This window comes from Haliotis rubra, unplaced genomic scaffold, assembly GCF_003918875.1.
Source record: "Haliotis rubra isolate DU_JTF1 unplaced genomic scaffold, ASM391887v1 Scf352, whole genome shotgun sequence".
NCBI classification, from domain to species: Eukaryota; Metazoa; Mollusca; class Gastropoda; order Lepetellida; family Haliotidae; genus Haliotis; species Haliotis rubra.
Window position 1 is genome coordinate 363,652 of NW_025767027.1, and position 24,055 is coordinate 387,706.

Sequence of the window (24,055 nt, forward strand, 5' to 3'; positions counted from 1 at the left end):
CTTGGTTTTCCACGTGCTTGGGTAATGGCAGCTATTGCTAGGCGTGGCTTTTACATGCAGAGCTAGTAGTGTGTTGTCACAATTGTCGCTTGGTTTTGTATTCTGTTTTCCGGCCCTTTTTATCTTCACTGTCGCGTTTTAAGCTGTCAGTTTTTATATTGCTTACATGTTTATTGGTATAAGTTTAAATGCATGCAATGCTATATTTTTTCTTCTTTGCAATGTTATATTTATTTGACTTGCGTTCAACAGTTTTTGCTTTCTGTTGTTGCATTTACTGTGGTGATTTCATGCCACATGTGTATTGCCCCCCACCCTGCCTACCCGGACTGTCTGGTGAATTCGGCGTGTGACTGGATCTCTTGGTGTTTGTTTTGCTGGGACCTCCCTTTGGAACAAGCTCTTCACTCAACATAAACGCCTGATGTCTTCTGTCGACACTGGTGAGGATCCTAAGGCTCCCTCTACGCCTATGGTCCAACTTGGGAACATCCCCATGGCTTCATCGGATCGGCGCTCTCCAACTTCGCCTCAACGCCAGTCTCCCTCTCCAGAATGCTTCAGAACTAGCCACCTCACACAGTACCAGATCGACAATGTGGTGAACCCCGGTGTTCTGTCTATTCTTCAGGATCCCTGGGTCATGAATCTCCTTGTTGGTCTCCTTGAGAAAGAAGATTGACAATGTCTGGACCGTCGCTCCCCTTCTAAGGAACGCCAGGGATCTTCTGTCGTGGCAGAGGACGGTCCACCGACTTTCAACGTCGCCCTAGAGGGACTTGGGCAAGACCAGCAAGCCCAAGTACATCTGGACATTCCAAGGAGACCCCTTTGTCACCAATATCCTCAAGACAGGCTACAAGTTGCCAATAGCCAAGTCGCTGCCAGTGTCCATCATGCCTTACCGTTAAACACCAGCACCTGTTAACCAACATCTAGTCGTTGCTGGACAAGAAAGCCATAGAACAAGTGATACAGCCCAGCAACTCCCAAGGTTTTAATCTCCCATCTTCCTCGTACCCAAAAAGAACTCTCAGAAGATGAGGATGATACACAATAATGTAATTTTTGGAATAAAATTGATATTTTATACTTATCCTGACTCATGCTCTTTTTGCTTGTCTTCTTCTTCTTGCGAACATAGTGGAACACTTGTATCTCCCTAATTGAAGCTCCCTTCAATTTAAAATCACTAATTAGTATTCACCACGAGTTACCTCCCTTCCACAAGCTCGGGAACGAGGGCGCCACCTCTACCCATGTGCCTCACTCTCTCCTCATATACTGAGCCCAACATTTGAATTTACAGGGAAATCCAAAGTCTTATGTGGGGAGGATGGGAGGGCTGACCTCATGAGTCAGGATAAGTATAAAATATCAATTTTATTCCAAAAATTACATATTTTTCCTTATCCTGACTCATGCTCTTTTTGCTTGTAGAATCCTACAGAACGGAGGTGGGAATATCTAATACTTTGGATTTTTAATAATTAGTGATTTGAACTGTGATGATTGTAATAACCCTATGGGAACTTCATAAAGGCACTGAACTGATGAATTCCTGCTGCTAACTTATCAGCTGCCATATAAAGGTTATTACCATGTACTTATTATGATAAAGTATATATAACATTAATACAATGCTTAAGACTAATACACTTAAGCTTGTTAATATGCTAGTATAAACTTCTTAGAGTTTGTTAGCTAAAATACTTTAAGATATAAACATAGTACTAAGCTTAAGATATGATTAAACTTAAGCTAATTATATAATAGCAAACTCTTTAGAGTTTGTTAGTTAATATACTTATATGATATAGATATAATGCTGAGCTTAAGATATGAATAATCTTTAGCTACATATATAATAGCAAAACTCTGTAGAGTTTGTTAGCTAATATATTTTTATAATATGAGTATAGTACTGTGCTTAAGCTATAATTAACTTAAGCTACATATATAATAGCCAAACTCTGTAGAGTTTGTTAGCTAATATATTTTATAATATTAGTATAGTACTGAGCTTAAGATATAATTAACTTAAGCTACATATATATAGCAAAACTCTGTAGGGTTTTGTTAGCTAATATATTTTTACAATATGAGTATAGTAGTGTGCTTAAGATATAATTAACTTAAGCTACATATATAATAGCAAAACTCCGTAGAGTTTGTTAGCTAATATATTTTACAATATGAGTATAGTAGTGTGCTTAAGATATAATGAACTTAAGCTACATATATAATAGCAAAACTCCATAGAGTTTGTTAGCTAATATATTTTACAATATGAGTATAGTATTGTGCTTAAGATATAATTAACTTAAGCTACATATATAATAGCCAAAAAACTCTGTAGAGTTTATTAGCTAATATGTTTATAATGTAACCATAGTACTAGCTTAAGATAAGATTAGACTTAAGCTAAATGTATATAGCAAAATAAACTCCTTAGAGTTTATTAACTAATATACTTTTTTATGTTAAAAACATAGTACTGAGCTTAAGATATTTAAACTTAAGCTATATATATATAATAACAAAACTCCGGCCGAGCCTTGTTAGCTAATACCTTTATAATGTAAACATACTGCTTAAGATATGATGAAACTTAAGCTAATTGTATAATAGCGAAAACAACCCTTTAGAGTTTGTTAGCTAAAATACTTATATGATATAAACCTAGTATTGAGCTTATGAAGGAAAACTTAAGCTACATATATAATAGCAAGAACTCCGTAGAGAGTTTGTTAGCTAATACATGTTATAATGTAACCATAAAGCTTAAAATATGATGAAACTTAAGCTTAAATATATAATAGCAAAAAAACTCTTTTTAGAGTTTTGATAGCTAATATACCTATATGATATAAACATAGTACTGCGCTTTAAGATATGAATAAGCTTAAGTTACATATATAATAGCTAAAACTCTGTAGAGTTTGTTAGCTAATACATGTTATAATATAACCATATTGCTTAGAAATATGATGACACTTAAGCCAAATAGCAAAAACTCTTTAGAGTTTGTTAGCTAATCTACTTATATGATATAAACATAGTACTAAGCTTAAGATATGAATAAGCTTAAGCTACCTATATAATAGCAAAACTCCTTAGAGTTTGTTAGCTAATATATTTTAATAATATGAGTATAGTACTATGCTTAAGGTATAATTAGCTTAAATTACCTATATAATAGTAAAACTCAGTAGAGTTTGTTAGCTTAATTAACTTAAGCTACATGATAAAATAGCCAAAAACTCTGTAGAGTTTGTTAGCTAATGCAATTATCATGTTACCATAGTATTACTCTTAAGATATGAATAACTTAAGGTAAATATATATAATAACAAACTCTGTAGAGTTGTTAACTTATATATTGTATGATGTAATAATCATAGTACTGTGATGATAAAAGGAACTTAAGTAAATTATATATAGCATGAAGCTATTTAGTATTGTTATAAGATAAGTAAAAAATCTGTTAGATTGACTTATCTTCTCCGAGGAACTGTCAGCTGTTGTGCGAGGACCATGGGATCGAATTGGTGTATACCTGAGATGTCCTCGGTGGTGATATCTCTCAGATAATGGTTTGCAACCACCATATCGGATTTCCAGAAATAAACCCTCCATTATTTCAATCACATTTGTGTAGAACAATTGTAGAAGTTAGCGCTCTAATATCATGAGTATTAAGCTCATGGAGGGTCGGAATAGGTCCATCCGCATATGCACGTAGTATGACAGTTCTGATCCAAACGGAGATATAGTACATGAGACTTTACTCTGCGTAAGTTGATGATAGAGGAAATAATCTGTTGCATTCTTTTCCTCCTGTTTGGTTCGGTGGAGATAAATTTACAGTGCTCTTGCTGGCCATCGTGATAGAATCATCGTATCATGGGGTCCAAGTATGTCATCCAGGCGTATTCATAAACCTCACTTGTGAGGTGTTGGAGCACTATATTCATATCCCCAGGTTGGGCGTGAAACTTCCGTTTTATTCTCCAAACAGAAGCTTAGTAGGTTTACTAACCATCTAGTTGTGTTAGTCGCTTGATGAAATTCAGCTGTAGTCTGAAACGCTGTGGATTTAGATCCACTTGTATCTTTCGTCTAGGTAATTCGCTGCGAAGTCCTTGACGATGTAGGTGCACAACCAGGTGTGTCTGTCCTCGTTGAACTTTATGTAAAATCGCCTGACTGCCGATCCCTCGTCTTAACTTGACAGGGGAGGTCTCTAACTTGAAGAAGGCAGTCTAATCATGAATGTTCAGGTTAACTGGACTGTAATGAGGCTTGCTTGTTCACTGATATATAGTTGTCACTTGTGACGTAAGTCTTGAACTGTGAATTGAGATCGACCTCTGCGTAGGTCGTTGTCCCTCAGCGTCCAATCAGAACAAGCCATTTTGATTCTGTATAATACCCGCTGTGATGTCACCGGTGTAGCGGGAAAAAAACCTCCTTGAATAAATTCTTGTCGCCGCTTGATATTAGCATAAACGCCGGTCTTCACCGTAGCTTCCCGGGTTATCCGAAAGTGACCACGTGTTTCGAGGGTTAATGGTAACCGCTGAAACCTCCGCGCAAATATCTCGCTCTCTGTAATTTTATGCTGGGTAGGTTATTTTCCTGGTTGTCGTGAAAGTAATTTCAGTTTTGAATATATATTCCGACTTCCTTCTATATAAGGGTACAAACAACTTGCAAGTTGTGAGCTTGTAGACTGTATACATGAATGTATCGTCCATAATTGTAGAATTAACATTGAACTTGTTGTCCATATTTCTTCTCAGAAACTTTGACGATTAAGAGTTATACTCGCTGTAACAAGGCTGCTGTTCAATTTCGATATTGAATTGTCTGCAGATATGCGTAATGGTCACGCATGTAGGTAATCGTGATCGTCGTCCGGGATTGCATATTAGCAATTTATAATGAATAGTTGATTTCTGTGAAGATCTATGAAATGTCGTTGACTAAATAATACAGCCACGCTCTGTGTTGTAAATAGCCTGAACAATTATCTTCGCTAGTAGGCTTATAGATCGCATCTGGCATACAGTTGATAATCAACTTATGCGACGCCTTGAACGGACTGACGAAAGTAGCTATATATGACGAAAGTGGCTAGTATATAGAAACCTTGGAGGAGACTTCCTCAGTGAACGCCGGAGACTTCAGCGAAGTTCTCAAGTATCCCTTCTAGATCTTCTGGGTGAAGTAGACTTGGAGCCACTTTAGCCTTCGCGACCATCGAAGGTATCGAAATCAAAGCCCGATTAGTATATATATATATATATATATATATATATATGCTATGCTTTGCACGAACCGCCTCTGTGTTTAACAGGATGTGGATCGGTGAAGCTTTGCCTAAGTAGGGCGCATGGATCATCTTATCATTTTCAGTAGTCGTGGTTACTGAAGTCTGGTGATAAGTGTCTAATTGATCGCTCTAGATCTATTTAGGCCAGCTTAACATACGCCTCGTCATGGATTCAACAGAACCAATATACGATTGTAGTTCTTATACTTGTATCGATGATCAACTTGTCTATGGGTTGATCTTCTCGAGACTTGTGAGGGGAATGTTGATAGTTTCGCTGGGCTCTTGTATAGTCCCTCGATGTCCTTCTAGATGATGATGATCTGGATTCAGGTGTCCTTCGCGCATGCCTTCGCTGGCTTCCTCTGGCGTCCGGTCTGGGGAACGACGATATGACCTTCGCGAAGGCTTCCGTGATGTCTGATGGTCCGAAACCACGCCTAGGGATGAAACCGCGATATGGTGATGATCTATCCTGCCTTCGCCGAAAGTCCTTCGCCGGCTGTGTACATCTAGGTCCTTCCCGCCTTCGGCTGTACATCTAGGTCCTTTCCGCCTTCGCGGCTGTACATCTAGGTCCTTTCCGCCCAGCGAAGGCTGTACATCTAGGTCCTTTCCATCTAGGCCTTCGCGAAGCTGTACATCTAGGTCCTTCGTCAAGGTGGTCCGTGACTTCGCGCGACCGAAGGTGACATCGCCCTGGCTGCTACGCTGACGGGGTGCCTCTGGGGTGCTGTTCACGCTGGAGCCTTCGCAGGCTTCGGTCCCTGCTTATGCAGTCTGTAGTGGTCCTCCATCATGGTCATAATTTGCCGCATCAGGTCCTCAGGGATGGTCTGCGACGAGGTCGCCGGTGCCTTATCTGGCGGTGTTAATGGAGGGGTCCACAGGAAAATCGTCCGACATCAGTGTAGAGGCATCAGGCTGCATGGTGATCTCTGCTGATGTCGCTGTAGCTGTCACCGGGTCGCTTCTTGTATGCGTCACGCCGGGATGATGATCAGCTGATCATCGTGAGAGTCCAGGTCATCGGCTGGAATAACCTCGGGTTGAGAAAGTCCTAGTAGACTTCGCTGATTTTCCCTCAGAGGTCGACGCTGCCCTGGGTGTGCGACGCCTGCGCTGAGTGTTGGTAATGATGGGACCCTCAGGACGATCATCGAATATCAGCGCTTGGTACATCAGGCTGCATGCTGATCTGTGGCTTACATCGGGTCAATCTTTTGATGTACATCATGTATGATGATCGGCTGATCATCATACAGGCCCAAACTGCGCGATGGGGGAACGATCTCGGCTGTTGAGATGTAGTAGAAAACCCTCTAGTCTTCTGCTGCTGACGATGGGATGTCTGGGGAAGCAGGATGCTTCTTGGAGATGGTGGACTCACGCCCCACACCTCTCCACCACTCTAGCGAACACCACACGGGAGGGGAGTCGGCCAACAGCAGTAGACTGGCGAGGGGTTCCGTGTATCAGTCATACTAGACTCTGCATACGCCGACCTATCTGCTGTGCGTACAAACGCAAAGTAAATATTAATAAAAAGGTAGAATTGGATAAATTAGTACCGCAACTGCAATGTGAATATAATGAACATGGCGCCGTACATCATATAAAAGGTGGATCAGCAGCAGCATACAAAACGTAATCTGCAATAGTACAGAATTTTCATCAACGTAATCCACTGAAACAAACACGGCGTCCCGTGAATAAACTGTAGAAAAACGACTAAATATCAATATATAATCGTTGAAGGATACTAGCTAAACCTCTATAGATGTCTATACGAGGTAACTAACTAAATATAATTCAAAGGATATAGTGTGTCGGGAGACACAGGCGCTCTCACGTCCAGCTCACTGGGCGAAGAAGGAGAGAGTGAGGCACATGGGTAGAGGTGGCGCCCTCGTTCCCGCTCTTGTTGAAAGGGAGGTAACTCGTGGTGAATACTAATTAGTGATTTTAAATTGAAGGGAGCTTCAATTAGGGAGATACAAGTGTTCCACTATGTTCGCAAGAAGAAGAAGACAAGCAAAAAGAGCATGAGTCAGGATAAGGAAAAATTAGTGGCTTTCAACAAGCCACATTCCGGGAGACGCCACATTTTCGGTGATATCTCTGGTCCAGCTATGTGCCAAACTGTCCCCCAAGGTTTGGCTGGTCAGTATGGACCCTCAAGATGCTTATTTACACGTTCCCATCTACAAACCTCACCGGAAGTTCCTGAGGTTCATTTTCGACGGCCATCATTACCAGTGAAATTCTTGCCATTTGGCATTTCTACAGCCCCGTGGCTTTTCACTCGATTAGCTGGTATCTCCATCTTCGGGTCATAGAGTTCGATCCGTACATCGGCGACTCTCTCATAAGCCACAAGGAGTGCCTGCTGCTACGCAGTGAGAGGGATTTTATGCTCCAGCTCTTCCACCAGCTTGGCTGGATTATCAATCTAAAAGAATCCCATTCAGAACTAACTCAACAGCTGACATTCATAGGGGGTTTATTTCTGACCTTCTGTGTGTCCCACCAGACAGATGGCAAAGGATCCTCAGCCTCGCTCTTCGGGGTCTGTCACACCCCCTTATGCTCAGGGAATGGCAGTCCCTTCTAGGTCTGTTGACGTCGGCTCAGGATCTTACCAGCAGAGGGAGATTGATGCTCAGGCCCCTTCAACGGTTCCTCTCGCCATTCATCCTATTAGACGACCTCAGATCTAGGTTTCCGCTGCCCCTTCATCTTCTTTGATGGTGGACGATCGAGTCGAATGTTTGCGGCGGAGTCTCCTTGACCGAGTTCACACACGACCGTGAACTGTTTCTGGATGCCTCTCTGCAAGGCTGGGGTGCTCAACCTGGACACTCAGACAGCAGCAGGGCTGTGGTCAACCGCTCAGGCAGGTTGGCACAGCAACAACCTAGCACTCCAGGCTGTCCCCAACAGAATGGATGCTCCATCCAGAAGCTCTTGATCTAGTTTGTCACTTCCATCACAGACCGTTAGTGGACCTCTTCGCTATGAAGAACAACCATCAACTTCCGATCTATGTGTCTCCTCTTACAGATCCTGCCGCCTGGGCAGTGGATGCCCTGTCCCTCTCATGGGAAGTCAAGATGCTTACACGTTTCCCCTTCCAGTTCTTCTCCCAAAGGTTGTAGCCAAACTCAAGGAAACCAAGCACATTCTCTGCTTTTGGTCTCACCTTGGTGGCTGGCCAGAACCTGGTTTTCTGAACTATGTCGTGTCGCCGGAGGAGATCCTCAACCGTTACCACAGTGGTCGCACCTACTCAGGCATACTCACAGCCGCCTATTGCACCCAGGTCTGGACAGGTTTCATCTCTGCGTCTGGGCCATCTTCATAAAGCACTGAGACACAAGGGTTTATCGGCTGGCGTGGCTAAGTTCATCACCCATGCTCATAGTGTCCACCCGCAGCCTGTACAATGACAAGTGGTCTTCATTTGAGAAGTTTTGTGCAGAGCGCTTCAAGGACACGGTCAACGCTTCTCCACAATTAATTGTGGAATTCCTCCTTTACCTGCACAACACTCGTCATTTGAAGGGTGGTACGATTTCTACTTATTTGGCAGCCCACTATTATGGATGGTTGTCCTCGTTTCACACCCTCCCTATGTTGGATCGTTTCCTCCCCGCTGTGACCTCAGCTCGGACTTCAGCATTCCGGATAAAGTAACGTGTTCTTATCACATGACGAGATTGGGGATGTGCTTCCGCTCACCGGACGAGATCGACGTGTTACGGTCTCATGGTAGAATTCAACAAGGAAACTTATCAATCACGTTTCAAATCTTTCTATCGGATCAGCAAAGATAATATGCACATTACCATGAGGTAAGGTAAGTATTTAAATATCGAAAATATTTAGATTTTATCATGGGACCCTCTATTATCGCGGTAGTTAATGTTGTCGCCATCGGGATTATGAACGGCTACTGACATTTAGCATTTTTAAAATATTTTCAGTTGACTGATGTATAATCTTCGTTTCTTCCACAAATAATGTGACACATAATCGCAACTCGTTTAATACCATTGCGGCAATTCCGACTGTCTCGTTTGACCCGGAAATTGAAGCAACTCTCTATTATCGCGGTTTTGCTATTTTCTTACTGTGGCACGAGGTACAAGCAGATGACACTGTGAAACATTTACTAAGACAAGTAACGAATCTAAATATTTTGATCATTAAAAAATATTTAGGAATTTCATTCACATTAGTAATATCATCATGTTTTAACCAAAACATCTGAAACTTCTATTCATTTGGATACAAGGTAACAATAAATGTAAATGTTATGTTTTTGTTTGTGCAGAAACAAGTAGTACGTCACTCAGTACATTTGTCTTGGCACAACTACATTGCTTCATATACAGTATCATAATAATCTAGCGTATTATCTTGCTCCCTTATTCTAGTTCAACTATACCTACTCACCAGTTTTCCCCCGCCTCACACACACACACACACTATCTTTAACTTCGTAGGTCCATCGGTCGCAACTTTCTTACTGATTCACTTCCGCTTAGGCACTGTACATCTAGCTCGTTAATTATACTATATTCTTTACCCATGTACTCCTATTTTTCTTCTACAAATCCATATAAATCCCCTACATATATATTTTGTTTCAAAAATTCTTAACAGCTCATAATTAGCTTTACATGTGCATGACGTCACCTAATCCTGCGCACATGCGGTTCTGCGCATGCAGTCCATGTTCCTTTGTCTTGTTCAGTTCTAGCGCCATGTTGGTTGCTATTTCGAAGCCCACCTCCACCCCAGGCTTCCTCCTCGGAGCTGTGCTCGGTTCAACTTACCTACTTCTTTTCACTACATGTTCTCAGTTCTAACCTATACTTAAGTTAATACATACTATCATGGGGGGCATTGTAATACATAATATATGCCCCAATTCTCATAAATCAAATTCTTCCATCTTCACCCTGCGCAGGCCGGCTAATGCCTCTGCACATTAAGCATTTGTCAGGCCGGCTCGTTCCCTGCAATTGCTTCCATCTCGGGTTGTGCAGGCCGGCTACTGCCCCTGCAACTAATCTTAGTAAATATCAGTAAGTAGCAACCGAGCCAGCTCCCAATTATGTGCCAAATAGTATTATATGTGTATGTATAATAAATGTAGTTTTATCTCATTCCAGCCAATATTATGTGTGTATTACAATAAATGTGTTTTTCTTAATTCACTCATGCTCATGTTGTTTCTGCACAAACATTACAAAATGATGTTTTTTCCGCCTCAAAATGTACCATACAAGTTGCTGCCGTGTGTAGAGTGAAGTTGCATAATACGTCACTTCCTGATATATATATATATATTTTTTTAAGTATTTTTATTTCCCAAAGTACATTTGTTGTTGTCATAGTACATTGTACAAGACATCATACACAACATCCTCGTCATCAATTTGTTGTTGTCGTAGTACATCGCACAAAACATCGTTCACAACATCCTCGTCATCAATTTGTTGTCATAATACATTGTACAAAACATCGTAAACATCCTCGTCATCAATTTGTTGTCATAATACATTGTATAAAACGTCATACAAAAACATCCTCGTTATCAATTTGTTTTTGTCATAATACACTGCATAGAACATCATACAAAAACATCCTCGTCATCAACTTTGTGCAAGCATCATCATCACCATCAATACAAACAATCATCATCGTATGTTCAGGGTGGATTTACTATAATGTATCTGTTATCCTTGCCCAAGGCTTATATGTGTACCAGTACTTGTATTCAGATGCACTTGTCAAATTGTATTATACTTATATAACATCTAGGTTGGTATCATTAGCAAAAAGTGTATGGAAGGAAGACCAGAAAGCATAAAATTTTGCTGGGTTTGCATTAGAAAATGCTGTATATTTGGTAGCTTTATAGTAGTTGAGTATTTCCCTTTGAAGCACTTTAAAATCTGGCTTTATATTATTTCGGCTTGTTTTATATAGCATATATTTCACTATTAGAAACACCAGATTAAGTGGGTTGTTGTTTTTACCTTTGAAACCAAAGATAGTATTTTCGTGCGACAAATTAATATTTCCTTCAGACAGTATATCCAGTCAAACGGATACCTCCTTCCATACTTTCACGGTATATCGGCATTCACACAATAAATGAATGATTGTTTCAGGGGCAGATTCACAGAATGAGCACATTGAAGAGTCTGTGTAATTCATCAAGTGTAACTTATGTTTAGTCGTTAAAATATTGTGAGTAATCTTGAAATGAAACCATCTTAACTGTACACTTTCTGTACATCTATTTGCCATTAAATATATGTTAGACCAGTCTTCTTTGTTATATTGTTTGTTGAGGATGTCTTCCCACTTATTTTTGGCTTGTTGGTCTAGTTTCAACTTGAGGTAAAAATACGTTATAAAAGGATTTACTCCTTTGGTTTTGTCCGCAAATGCAAGATATATTAAGGGGTAATGTTGGGTATTTAACCTGACAGGTCCAAGCTATATCAGGTATTTTTCTGAGTCTGCAATATGCTAAAACAGTACTCTTTATACCTTCTAGATGGAGGAAGTTTATATTTGCAATTCCATATTTTTTTCTATGTCAACTTTATGTAAGAAATTTCCATTCTGATCTAAAATATCACAAACTAACATTATTCCCTTTTTTGCCATATTTTCATAGTAGATTGACTTTCCCTCTATTTTAATGTTATTATTAAACCATACAGACTGGTTGAAAATATCTGATATTTCTTGCACATTTGTGTAACACCTTTTTAGGTAGTGGCACCATGCCGTTAACACATCACTCCAAAATTGATTTGAGACACTGGGAATAATATTACTGCACACATATTGTGCATCAACATACCATAATTTATTTGCACTGTCTAGGATTTCATTTGCAATAGAAGTGCATTTTGAACTGATGAGCAACAACCGTTTAATCCACATTATTTTTTGAGCATTTATAGTAGTTCTTACAATGGGTACACTTATTCCTCCATCCTTTGGTTTAAGATGCATAATTTCTCGCTTTACCTTATCTGTTTTCCCTTGCCAAACAAAATTAAAACACTTTTTTTGAAACTTTTGTAATGTGTCTTCGGATGGACTAGGAATGGATGAAAATAGGTGGTTTAACTTTGGTAAAAGCAAGGATTTCAGGATAACATTTTTGTCAATTGGTGTCAAATATCTCAGAGACCAAATATTCATTTCTTGGTAGATTTTTTCAAATTTATCATTATAGTTTAGGTCTACAATATTATTTAATTCAACATCAAAAACTATTCCTAAAAGTTTGAAATTTGACTGTGTCCAATCCAGATTCCATTCCTTGCACATCTTATACCTAGATCTTTTTTTTGACCCTATCCATATTAGCCTGTTTTTTTCTGCGTTAACTTTTAACCCTGAAAATCTTGCAAAGAAGGCTAATGTGTTCAAGACTGCATACAAACTTGATTCAGATCCATCTAAGGTCACTGTAGTGTCGTCTGCAAATTGGGCTAAAAGGCTTTGTATATTACCTATCTTTATCCCTTTAATTTTCTTATTTTTTCTTATTAGAATAGCTAGTATTTCGGCACATAAGATAAAAATGTAGGGTGATATTGGGTCTCCCTGGCGGCAGCCCCTAGTTATCTTGAAGAACTCGCTCGCGAACCCATTTACTAATACACTTGATTCACTATCGTTTAGCAGTACTTGTATCCAATTTTGAATGCATGGTCCAAAGTTGAAAAAGTCCATTACATTTTGCATATATTTTCTGTCAACCGAGTCAAAAGCTTTTTCAAAATCAATGAGCAGTAATAATCCTGGAATTTGATATGATTCACTATAGTCCATTACGTCGTATATCTGCCTTGTGACTTCTCCTATTTATCTTCCTTGAATAAAACCTTTTTGATCCTCACTGATAATAAGTGGTAATATTGTCTTTATTCTGTTTGCTATTATTGCAGAAGCTAATTTGTAGTAGTAGTGATATTGGTCTCCAGTTTTTTAGCATTTTTTTTTACTTTTACCACTCTTAGGGATACAAGTAATAAGACCTTGTTTTTGTGATACGGACATAGAACCATTTTCATATGCATACTTGAAGGAGTTAATTAGGAATTTATTTAAGTCATTCCAAAAAAACTTGAGGAATTCACTGAACAAGCCATCCGGGCCCGGACTTTTATCATTTTTCATTTTCTTTAGAGCGACAAGTGTTTCTTTGTATGTTATTTCTCCTTCTAAAGATAAGGCAGCTTCTTCTGACAGTTTAGGTATTTCATCTTCTATGAACAATTCTCCTAATTTAATTTGTGTTCAGTCTTCACTTAAATAAACTTTTTTTGTAGAATGTTCTAATCTCTTCTAGTATTTCCTTATAATCTTTTATCACTGTACCGTCCTTTTTTTCCAATTCCATTATTGATTTATTTAAAAAAATTCTGCTTTCTAATTGTAAGAAGTACTTTGATGGTTTTTCCCCTTGTTCGATCCACTTTGCCTTAGATCTCATGTATAAACCTTTTATCTTTTGTTTGCTAATTTCTTCTGAGTCTTGTTTAACTTCATTTACTTTTTTTAATATTTCTGTCCGTATCCAGGTCAATTTCCAATTCTCTTAATTTATTTTCCAAAGCCTTTTCTCTGTTCAAAGTCATTTTCTTTTTCGTAGATGAATAATATATGGTCATACCTCTAATTTCTAACAGTAGAATTTCCCATAATAGTTGATCATTTATGGTATATCTTGTTTCTTCAGCTTTTGCTTCCTTTCAACATATTTTTCATCGTGAAGTGAGTTATTGAACTTCCAAAATCCTTTCCCTCTTATCGTATCTCCTAAAGATATTGTTAGTGAGATTATTGAGTGATCTGAATTAATGCTTGGGGATATATCGGTTTGTGGAAATGCCTGCAAAAGATTATGTGATACAAGGAAAAAATCTAACTTAGACGATGACGTTAAATTAGAATTCAAACCCCAGTACCGAGACAACTTCAGCACCTCACCAAGCCTCAACTACCAGTATGCAAGATCAGAGGAATGACATCCAGAGACCCCCTATGTCTGCATCTATTTCTCAATGGGAGCACCCAACAGCAGCTATCCCATCAGACTCTCTGCCTCCCATCGACCTTGTCCCGGAGCAACTGGCCACCAAGATCCGCACAGGTAAATACGTCAACCTGCCTATGCTGCTAACCACAGTCCATGAATTCGGGGATGGCAAAGCAGAACCTGCATGTTCAACCGCTAACTTTAATAGGGTTATTTCCCCACCGGAATTTGCAAAGGCTTTTAGAGTCTACAGGAATATTTATGCCGCAGGTAATTCGGTAGTCAAGGAAAGTATGGAGGCCCATGAAGAATACGTCTTGGACTTAGCAGCCCAGTACGAATCCGATGCCTACTATGAATACCATAAACGTTTTGCCATGAGGGTAGCAGCATATGCTGCTATTGGAAAACAAATCGACTGGTCGAAACCAGACAGCAACATCTTCAATGCCTGCTGTGCTAATCGTAGGAGGAAAATATGCACGTCATGCAACAGTCTGGACCACATCCAATCTAAGTGCCCTTCTCCGAATGCATCGTTTAAGCGCAGTAGATTCTCCACCGACAGACAGTTCAACCAGAATCGATCAAGGGAGCAAGACTCCAAGGGACACCCTCTAGTTTATCATAATAACCGGGAGGTGTGCAATAACTTTAACGAACTACAAGGCTGTCAGAGAGACAGGTGCAGTTTCGCACATGTGTGCCTGAACTGCCATTCCGCTATACATGGCCAGTCCTCCTGTCGTCAAAACAAACGCAAACCCGAGAAATGACAAGCACTGGCAGATAACCCTCCTGTCGACGTTAGCAAGCTGTCCTCTGAACTATTAATGCATCCAGACCGTGACTTCGTCAAGTACGTAATTCAAGGCTTCACTACAGGATTCGATCCCATGCTCTCACACCTTCCAGACCACAACTTGGAGTGTAAAAATAACCTCAGTGCCAGGAGACATCCAGAGGTGGCGGATGCAGCCGTGCAACTTGAAGTGGACAAAGGCTATGTGTGTGGTCCTTTCACAGTTCAACCTTTTTCAATCACTCGCATCAACCCACTCGGATTAACCATTGGCAAATATTCAACAACGTTTAATCCTAGACCTATCAGCACCGCATGACGATGTCAATCACAGCATCGACGAGTTAATCGACAAAGACTCTTGTTCATTGTCCTACGTCACAACTGATAAGGCTATCCGCATTATTCTCCAAACGGGGCAACATGCCCTCATGTGTAAGGCCGACATCAGCGACGCCTTTAAACAGGTCCCAATTCATCAAGACTATTGGCCTTTCTTCGGCTTTAGATGGCGAAATTCCTACTACTTCTACAAACGACTGGCATTTGGATGTCGATCAAGTCCAAAAATAATTGATCATCTATCCAAAGCTATATGCTGGATTCTGCAAAACAACTACGGTGTCCACCACATCTTGCACTTACTTGATGATTTCCTGACAATCGACAGCGCTAACTATCCGGCACAGTACACCATGTCATCCCTGCGCCTACTGTTCCAGCAACTTAATATTCCTCTCTCTGCAAAGAAAACAACTGGACCCACCACAAGCCTAGAGTACCTAGGAATCATCCTAGATTCTGCTACTTACCCCAAGATAAGGTACTTTGCATTTCTACAGTGATCGAAACTTTCTTACACAAAAAGAAAAGTACTAAAAGAGAGTTACTGTCCCTCCTCGGACATCTGAATTACGCATACCGTGTGATTCCCCCCGGGAGAGCCTTTGTGTCATACCTGATCCGCTTGTCTTCCTCAGTGTCGAAACTGCACCATCATGTGTCACTGTCTAAAGAGTGTCGCCTAGACTTAGGTATGTGGAAACAGTTCTTGCTTCAGTGGAATGGCGTCTCCTTTTTTCACGACGCTAGGATCACAGACGCCCATGACATAGAACTATTCACAGACGCGGCAGCGTCTGTTGGATTTGGAGGATTCTATCAAGGCCAGTGGTTTGCCGAGCAATGGCCCAGCGACATAAGAGCCAACTCCTGTCTTGTAGTGCTTTCCTGGAGCTTTAGGCAATCATAGTGGCGGCTTTCGTGTGGGGAAAGAACTGGTGTAAAAAGCGAATCATATTTCGTTGTGACAATCTTGCTGTGGTGCAAATCATTAATAAAGGTAGAGCTAAAGATAAACATATCATGGCACTTATGCGTAAGCTAACCTGGATGGCTGCTGTGGGTAACTATGTTATCTTAGCTAAACATGTTCCTGGAACTTACAATGAAGTGGATGATTGTCTGTCTCGATTTCAGTTTCACAAGCTCCATCGGCTAGCCCCTCAGGCAGCACACAGTGCAACTCGGTGCCCAGGCAGCTCAGCAGTGATGTGGTATTGAATCAACACCTAGACAGCATGTGGGCAGCTTCCCTTGCACTGAGAACAGTCACAGCTTACATCACTGGCTTCCAGAGTTACCATAACTTCCTCATCAAGTATCAAGTTTCCCAACCCCCCTCCAGCGTTACCCAACTCCCAGTCATAACAGAAAATCTACTACAATACTTCATCTTCTATTGCTTCAGCACTTTACAGTTACAGTGTTACACAGTTAAAAACTATTTGGCGGGTATCCGTTTTGCGTATCTGAGAGCAGGGATTGATACTTGCCTAAACCACCCTTCTTCACCAGGCATGAGTCGACTCCAAACACTGCTCAGAGGATACAAGAAACTACATTGCGCCACCACCAAGCAACGTCTACCCATTACCTACGACATCTTGACACGCATCGTGGCCATTCTTCGTAAGGGAGTGTTCGGCGCGTTCGATGATCTAGTCATGGAGTCTATGTGTTCTCTAGCCTTTTTCGGGTTTCTCCGCTGTGGAGAGTTTACATGTGCCAAATCCTTCGATCCTCAGGTCAATCTGTGTGTTGAAGACGTGGTTATCGACCCAGTCCAAGCAAAGTGTTCAGTGAAGCTCAAATCGTCTAAAACAGATCCCTTCCATCAAGGAGTTACAGTCAACGTGTTTCCTACGACAGGAGCTTGCTGTGCATTCTCAAGTTTGAGAAGGCTCATGTGTGTAAGGCTTCAATGTGGAGCCAAGCCTTCCGACGCATTGTTTGTGGATAGGTTAGGTATACCAGTGTCCAGAGCTCTGTTTCTGTCAAGGCTTAATGTTGCGTTGTCCAGATCTGGGCTGAATCCAGCGTCATACTCAGGGCATTCCTTCAGGATTGGCGCCGCCACAGCAGCCAACGTCAAGATACAGGACCATATGATTAAGGCTCTGGGTAGATGGTCGTCAGACTGCTTCACTAGGTACATTTGCACCCCCGAAGCAGATGTGTGCCGTGCCCAGTCCACCATGGCCGGCGTTTGACATTTTCCAGTGCTTTCGGTTTCATGTGCCTTAAATACTCATGTTCTAGCAGGTTTTTCCATGTGTAATTAATTATCTACTCTCAACACACTATATCATTGGGGGCTCTTGGTTGCTACCTCGTTTGGGGCATTGTAATTCATAATATATCCCCCAATTCTCATAAATCAAATTCTTCCATCTTCACCCTGTGCAGGCCGGCTAATGCCTCTGCACATTGAGCTTTTGTCAGGCCGCCTCGTCCCCTGCAATTGCTTCCATCTCGGGTTGTCCAGGCCGGCTACTGCCCCTTCAACTAATCTTAGTAAATATCAGTAAGTAGCAACCAAGCCAGCTCCCAATTATGTGCCAAATAGTATTATATGTGTATGTATAATGAATGTATTTTTATCTCATTCCGGCCAATATTATGTGTGTATTTACAATAAATGTGTTTTTCTTAATTCACTCCTGCTCATGTTGTTTCTGCACAAAATGTAAATGTTATTTTTTTGTTTGTGCAGAAACAAGTAGTACGTCACTCAGTACATTTGTCTTGGCACAACTACATTGCTTCATATACAGTATCATAATAATCTAGCGTATTATCTTGCTCCCTTATTCTAGTTCAACTATACCTACTCACCAGTTTTCCCCGGCCTCACACACACACACACACACACTATCTTTAACTTCGTAGGTCCATCGGTCGCAACTTTCTTACTGATTCACTTCCGCTTAGGCACTGTACATCTAGCTCGTTAATTATACTATATTCTTTACCCATGTACTCCTTTTTTTCTTCTACAAATCCATATAAATCCCCTACATATATATTTTGTTTCAAAAATTCTTAACAGCTCATAATTAGCTTTACATGTGCATGACGTCACCTAATCCTGCGCACATGCGGTTCTGCGCATGCAGTCCATGTTCCTTTGTCTTGTTCAGTTCTAGCGCCATGTTGGTTGCTATTTCAAAGCCCACCTCCACCCCAGGCTTCCTCCTCGGAGCTGTGCTCGGTTCAACTTACCTACTTCTTTTCACTACATGTTCTCAGTTCTAACCTATACTTAAGTTAATACATACTATCATGGGGGGCATTGTAATTCATAATATATGCCCCAAATCTCATAAATCAAATTCTTCCATCTTCACCCTGTGCAGGCCGGCTAATGCCTCTGCACATTAAGCATTTGTCAGGCCGGCTCGTCCCCTGCAATTGCTTCCATCTCGGGTTGTGCAGGCCGGCTACTGCCCCTGCAACTAATCTTAGTAAATATCAGTAAGTAGCAACCGAGCCAGCTCCCAATTATGTGCCAAATAGTATTATATGTGTATGTATAATGAATGTAGTTTTATCTCATTCCGGCCAATATTATGTGTGTATTTACAATAAATGTGTTTTTCTTAATTCACTCCTGCTCATGATGTTTCTGCACAAACGTTACAAAATGATGTTTTTTCCGCCTTAAAATGTGCCATACAAGTTGCAGCCATGTGAAGAGGGAAGTTGCATAATACGTCACTTCCTGTTATATTCCAATGAAATAAATGACTTTTTCAAGAGCGATGAATATATTTTATGTAATTTGAATATGTAAACAGCCGATGCGGGGCGTGGTGAGTCTGCTTTCCCGATGTTTTCGCGTGCCGCGATAATAGAGAGCCCGCGATAATAGAGAATCCCAGTATAATAACTTTTCTTTCCATGATAGCTGATAGTTGTGTAGTAGTGGGTCTTGTATGGTAGCAAGGAATGACGTTTCCATTTTTCTGTATGTACCTGTGGTAACCACAGGAACAAGGCAACCATAATCCAAAGGGAATGTTATAATCCAGAATGTTATAGTTTTAGCTTTCGGCATTGATGATTTACAACGTCACTGCAACAAAATTACTGTGAGTCTGATATGATTATTTTATATTACTTCATAAAATTTCATGACGCGAATGGTCACTCTTTCAATCAATGACTGTGTAGTCATAAGTGTTACTGCTCCAAGACAGTTCCTCATCATTCTGTTTCCCAGCTGAAGTTTGTGTTCTTTGAACAGCAAAATATGAACATATATACAGTCAGGCCGCGGCAATCCGGTCCTCGTTAATCCGAATCCACCGACTTCCGAACGCTACTCACCGGGCACCAAATCATCTTCCTATATATTGTATATAATTGACACCTCGTTAGTCCGATGATTCAGTTTCCGCCTCCGAACGCTGGTCAGTCGGAACGGATTGGACTAATTAAGTTGTAAACAGCTGCGTTAATCCGAACGATTGAAGTTGACCGCGCTGCTGACTTGTCCACTCAAAGTGACACGTTGTTTGTTTAGCGACTTAGCGACTCATCCCTTTGATCCCTTTATCATAAGTGATAGGGAAATTTCGACGAACACGCTGTTTTAGGAAAGACATCAATCCAGAAATATATGCTCGGTACCGAATTAAAATTATAAACTATTTTTCGCAATGTTATTGAAAACAACGATTCTCGGACACATGCTTCGGCAGCGGGTCCACAGTAACATTGTCAAAGAGCAAAGTAACGATGTAAATTGAATAAACTAAAAGGTAGCGATTTCTTGCTCAATATGTTCAAAATAGCATTATTTTACCCAAAACTTTCGTCTAAATCTAAAAGTTTTCGTTTACTAGGACGATATCCATTGCCGTGATATGATTGGCTGCCTTAGGTCACGTGTCTGATTTTGACCAATCACGACCCTTATAGCAGACTGTAGCGAAAAAGCGTCATTAGAAACCAATTTTTATCCAATAAAATCACTTCTTACAACTGTGAAAATACTCTCGGCAAGGGTTCAGTGATGTTGTTGATGTTCAGAGCTTTTGAACGATACCCGACATCAAACGATTCGCCCTCCCATGTTATTCATAATGACGCTTCAAAACGGAGGTATTTTCCGTTGTTATGTCATGTTACCGAGCGGAAAGCCACTGATATCGGGAAATAGGCAACCATACATATTATTTAAGAAATCTTTTATAATAATTTTCTGATGACGTAAAATGAAAATATAAAAGAAAAGGCACTGGCATGTTATGACATGTCACAAATGGAAAAAAAATCGCCATAGTTTTTGAATAACATTATAAAAATAAACTTCATATTTATCAACAGTAGGATTATAATTTCCTTCATAAACATAGGCTTCATCTATGACCTCAGAGTCTCGATAGTAAGGAAAGATATCAAGGGGAAGTAACTCGGTGCATATACTGTGGTTTCAGCAGTACGAACGTTTCACTATCCGAACGTTTTTTTTAAAAAACCAAAGTGTTCGTATTAACGAGGTCTGACTGTACTGAGTCAAAAAAGAAACTTCACATTCTTTCTTCAGGGCACTATAAACGAACAAGAGATGGTAAGATGGTTAAATTGTTATTATTTCATTGCTGAGATCTGTGTGATGTACTCGATACACTGACAGTGCCATAATCAGTTCCATTAGGCTACACCGCCGTTCCAAAACATGGGTATACAGAATGTCAAGTCACAAGAATAAAAATGCGAAATTTCTCAGTTCAATATCGTGTATGGCCGCCCCGCGCATTCACCACTGGCAAACACTGTCTCCTCATCGACTGCCTGATGCTTGTGAACACGCGGGTTGGGGATTCTGCGCCATTGCTCTTGCAAGGCAGCACTAAGTTCCTGCAAATTCTGAGGTTGGTTCCTAAGACCACGGCCTTCTCCCAAAGCATCCCAAACGTGCTCTATTGAATTAAGGTCAGGGGACCTCGATGGCCAGTCCATGACGTTGATTCCAGCGCTTTGAAGGAAATTTCGTGTCAACATCGCGGTATGCGGCCGAGCATTATCATGCTGGAACTGTAGACCTGGGCCATGAGCCGCCATGAAAGGAACGAGTTCAGGGTGAGCACCTGGTCGCGTAAGCAGCAGCTGTGAGGTTTCCACGGATGACCAGAAGTCGGAGCCGTTGTTCCCACAGAAAGCACCCCACACCATGCAACTTCCGCCCCCGAATCTGTCGACTTCCTGTTCACGACGTCGTCTCCAGACTCTATGCCTGCCGTCCGCGAATCTGAGGGTAAACCTGGATTCATCGCTAAAGACGACTCGATTCCAGTCTCTGGGTCCATCGGAGGTGACGTTGGGCCCACAGCAGACGTTGACGTTGATGAAACAGCGTCAATATTGGCCCACGATATGGACGTCGAGAATGGAGATTGGCAGCCCGCAACCGATTTCGAATGGTCTGTGAGGACAGTCAACCTCTAAACATCTCAGCCCTGGTTGTGTAGCCGGCAGAAATCTGTCACGTAGGTGACGTAGGACGATTTGACGGTCTTCTGCTCGTGACGTCACACATGGACGACCCGACCTTGGGCGATCAGAAGTGGTGCCAGTTTGTTGTAGACGACCTCGCAAGTCATACACAGTATGATGGCTGCATCCCATTGCTCTTGCGACGTCAATAATTGATCTTCCCGCTTGCAACATGCCAACGGCACGTTCACGTTGCACATTTGACAATCGTGGCATTTCAATTCTTGAGGCCAATGTAAACACGAGCATATGAAGAAAACTTCGATGCGAAGATCACGTTATCGACTGCATGTGTAAAACCTGATTTGGCATTAACGTCATTTGCACGACGTTTGCACGACGAATGGATGGGTTTGAGTGGGTTTTGCTAACGTTTTTCTAGAGTCGAAAGATAGGGATCCCATTTCGGATACATAGATGTATCATCAGAGAAAAATTATTCATTATTTTTCAAATTACATTTTGTGAAGTTTCTTTTTTGACTCAGTATATAAGTATGTATAGATATGAGGTTGCATTTTGAAGATTAAGGTTGCACCAGTGCAAATTCTAAATTGTTCCCTGCACAGCACAGGGGTCCGATTCACTGTTTGGACAATAATTTAAAAAAATAAAAATCTATACTTTTGCAATCATATATCTTTTTTAGATGTTATGATTAACATATATTTCAAATTTGAATGAAATCGGTCAAGCAATAAAGACTTTAGAAAATTCTACTGACACATCATTACATAAAATACACATGGGGTGACACTCCCGATACTAAAAACCTGATCGAAACCGAGCAGGCTCATTATTTTAATGAGCTGTTCAATCAATCCTTATGTTTTTCACAAAAACATTGTGTTGAGCTTGTAGGTCATTAGTTTACCTTTCCGCTCATCATATTCAATTTGTCTAACTGCATTTTATATCTGACCACTGACCCTCGCATTAGCACTAACCTCTGCTTTGAACAAACATTTGGCCTCTCTTCGGTAAACATCGACAGTTTCCGTAAATCTCTGAATGACTTGGAAACATTGAATGGCTCTCACTGGTCATTTTCCATGTAGGCAGGAAAACACAATTTTCATATTTCCCGCAATAATCACACACGTGGGAGTGAAGGAGTGAAAATGGGACAGCAGGTTTAACAATGTCTTCCACAAGATGATGCATGCACATAGGCGGATCCAGAGGGGGGGTGCAGGGGTGCGCACCCCCCTTTTGTCCTGAAAGTTTATTAAATGACCTTTGAAACTCTGGTGAAAATGAAGTGTGCACCCTCCCTTTTCCCAATAGTGTGCACCCCCCCTTTCTCAAAGCTGTATTCGACCCTGATGCATGTGATAATAATTGAAACACATCATCTGTTGTTATGTGGGATTGTCTGTTGTTGTACCAGACAATTAATACATTTGATGTACCTGATACTCTTCTTCCTCTGTGTAAAGGCGTCCAAGATTGTACAAGCAGGATATCTTTGTAGCCTCATGTAGTCTAGGGTCCTTAAGGCCAGAAGTGTCCAGATCAGCACAGTGACGGTATATCTGAAAACACAAATGAGTGTTAGCAAACATCTTCTGTGGTACATCATCTTGCCAGTCCCTTCAGTACTGAACCACCTTATTCTTCATTTGCATGATGTAAACAGGCTAAGCAAGTGTACAGATATAACAAAATATTTTGAGTACTTTTGAAACTGTCTGCCTTGTTGAAACTTTCTCATGACAAATTGGTACCATGTATTAAGTTTGAATGTACCACTGACAAAAAAATAACGTCATCAGTTGTCAAATTACTGGTAATTTGCGACCCTTAGCTTTAGTGCATGCATGAGGCTGGAAAAAATCACTTCTTTCCAAATCTAATACCTACATATGATTATTGAGAAGGTGGGTTTCATAATTCCTGGGCCCATTTGCACAAAGCAATATCAGCATGACAGCTATTGTAAGTCTTTGTTTGAGCATTTGAGTTACAATCATCATAAGACTGCTTTGTG

At 40.8% G+C, this 24,055-nt stretch overlaps 1 protein-coding gene across 1 annotated transcript in view; it reads right to left on the bottom strand.

Moving 5' to 3' along the window:
- LOC124285107 (protein O-mannosyl-transferase TMTC2-like) overlaps positions 1-24,055 on the bottom strand; it is a 412,056-nt gene that overhangs the window by 176,085 nt on the left and 211,916 nt on the right. Inside the window, 1 exon segment of the mRNA XM_046721262.1 lies at positions 23,478-23,600. Coding sequence (XP_046577218.1) covers positions 23,478-23,600 — 123 coding nt within the window.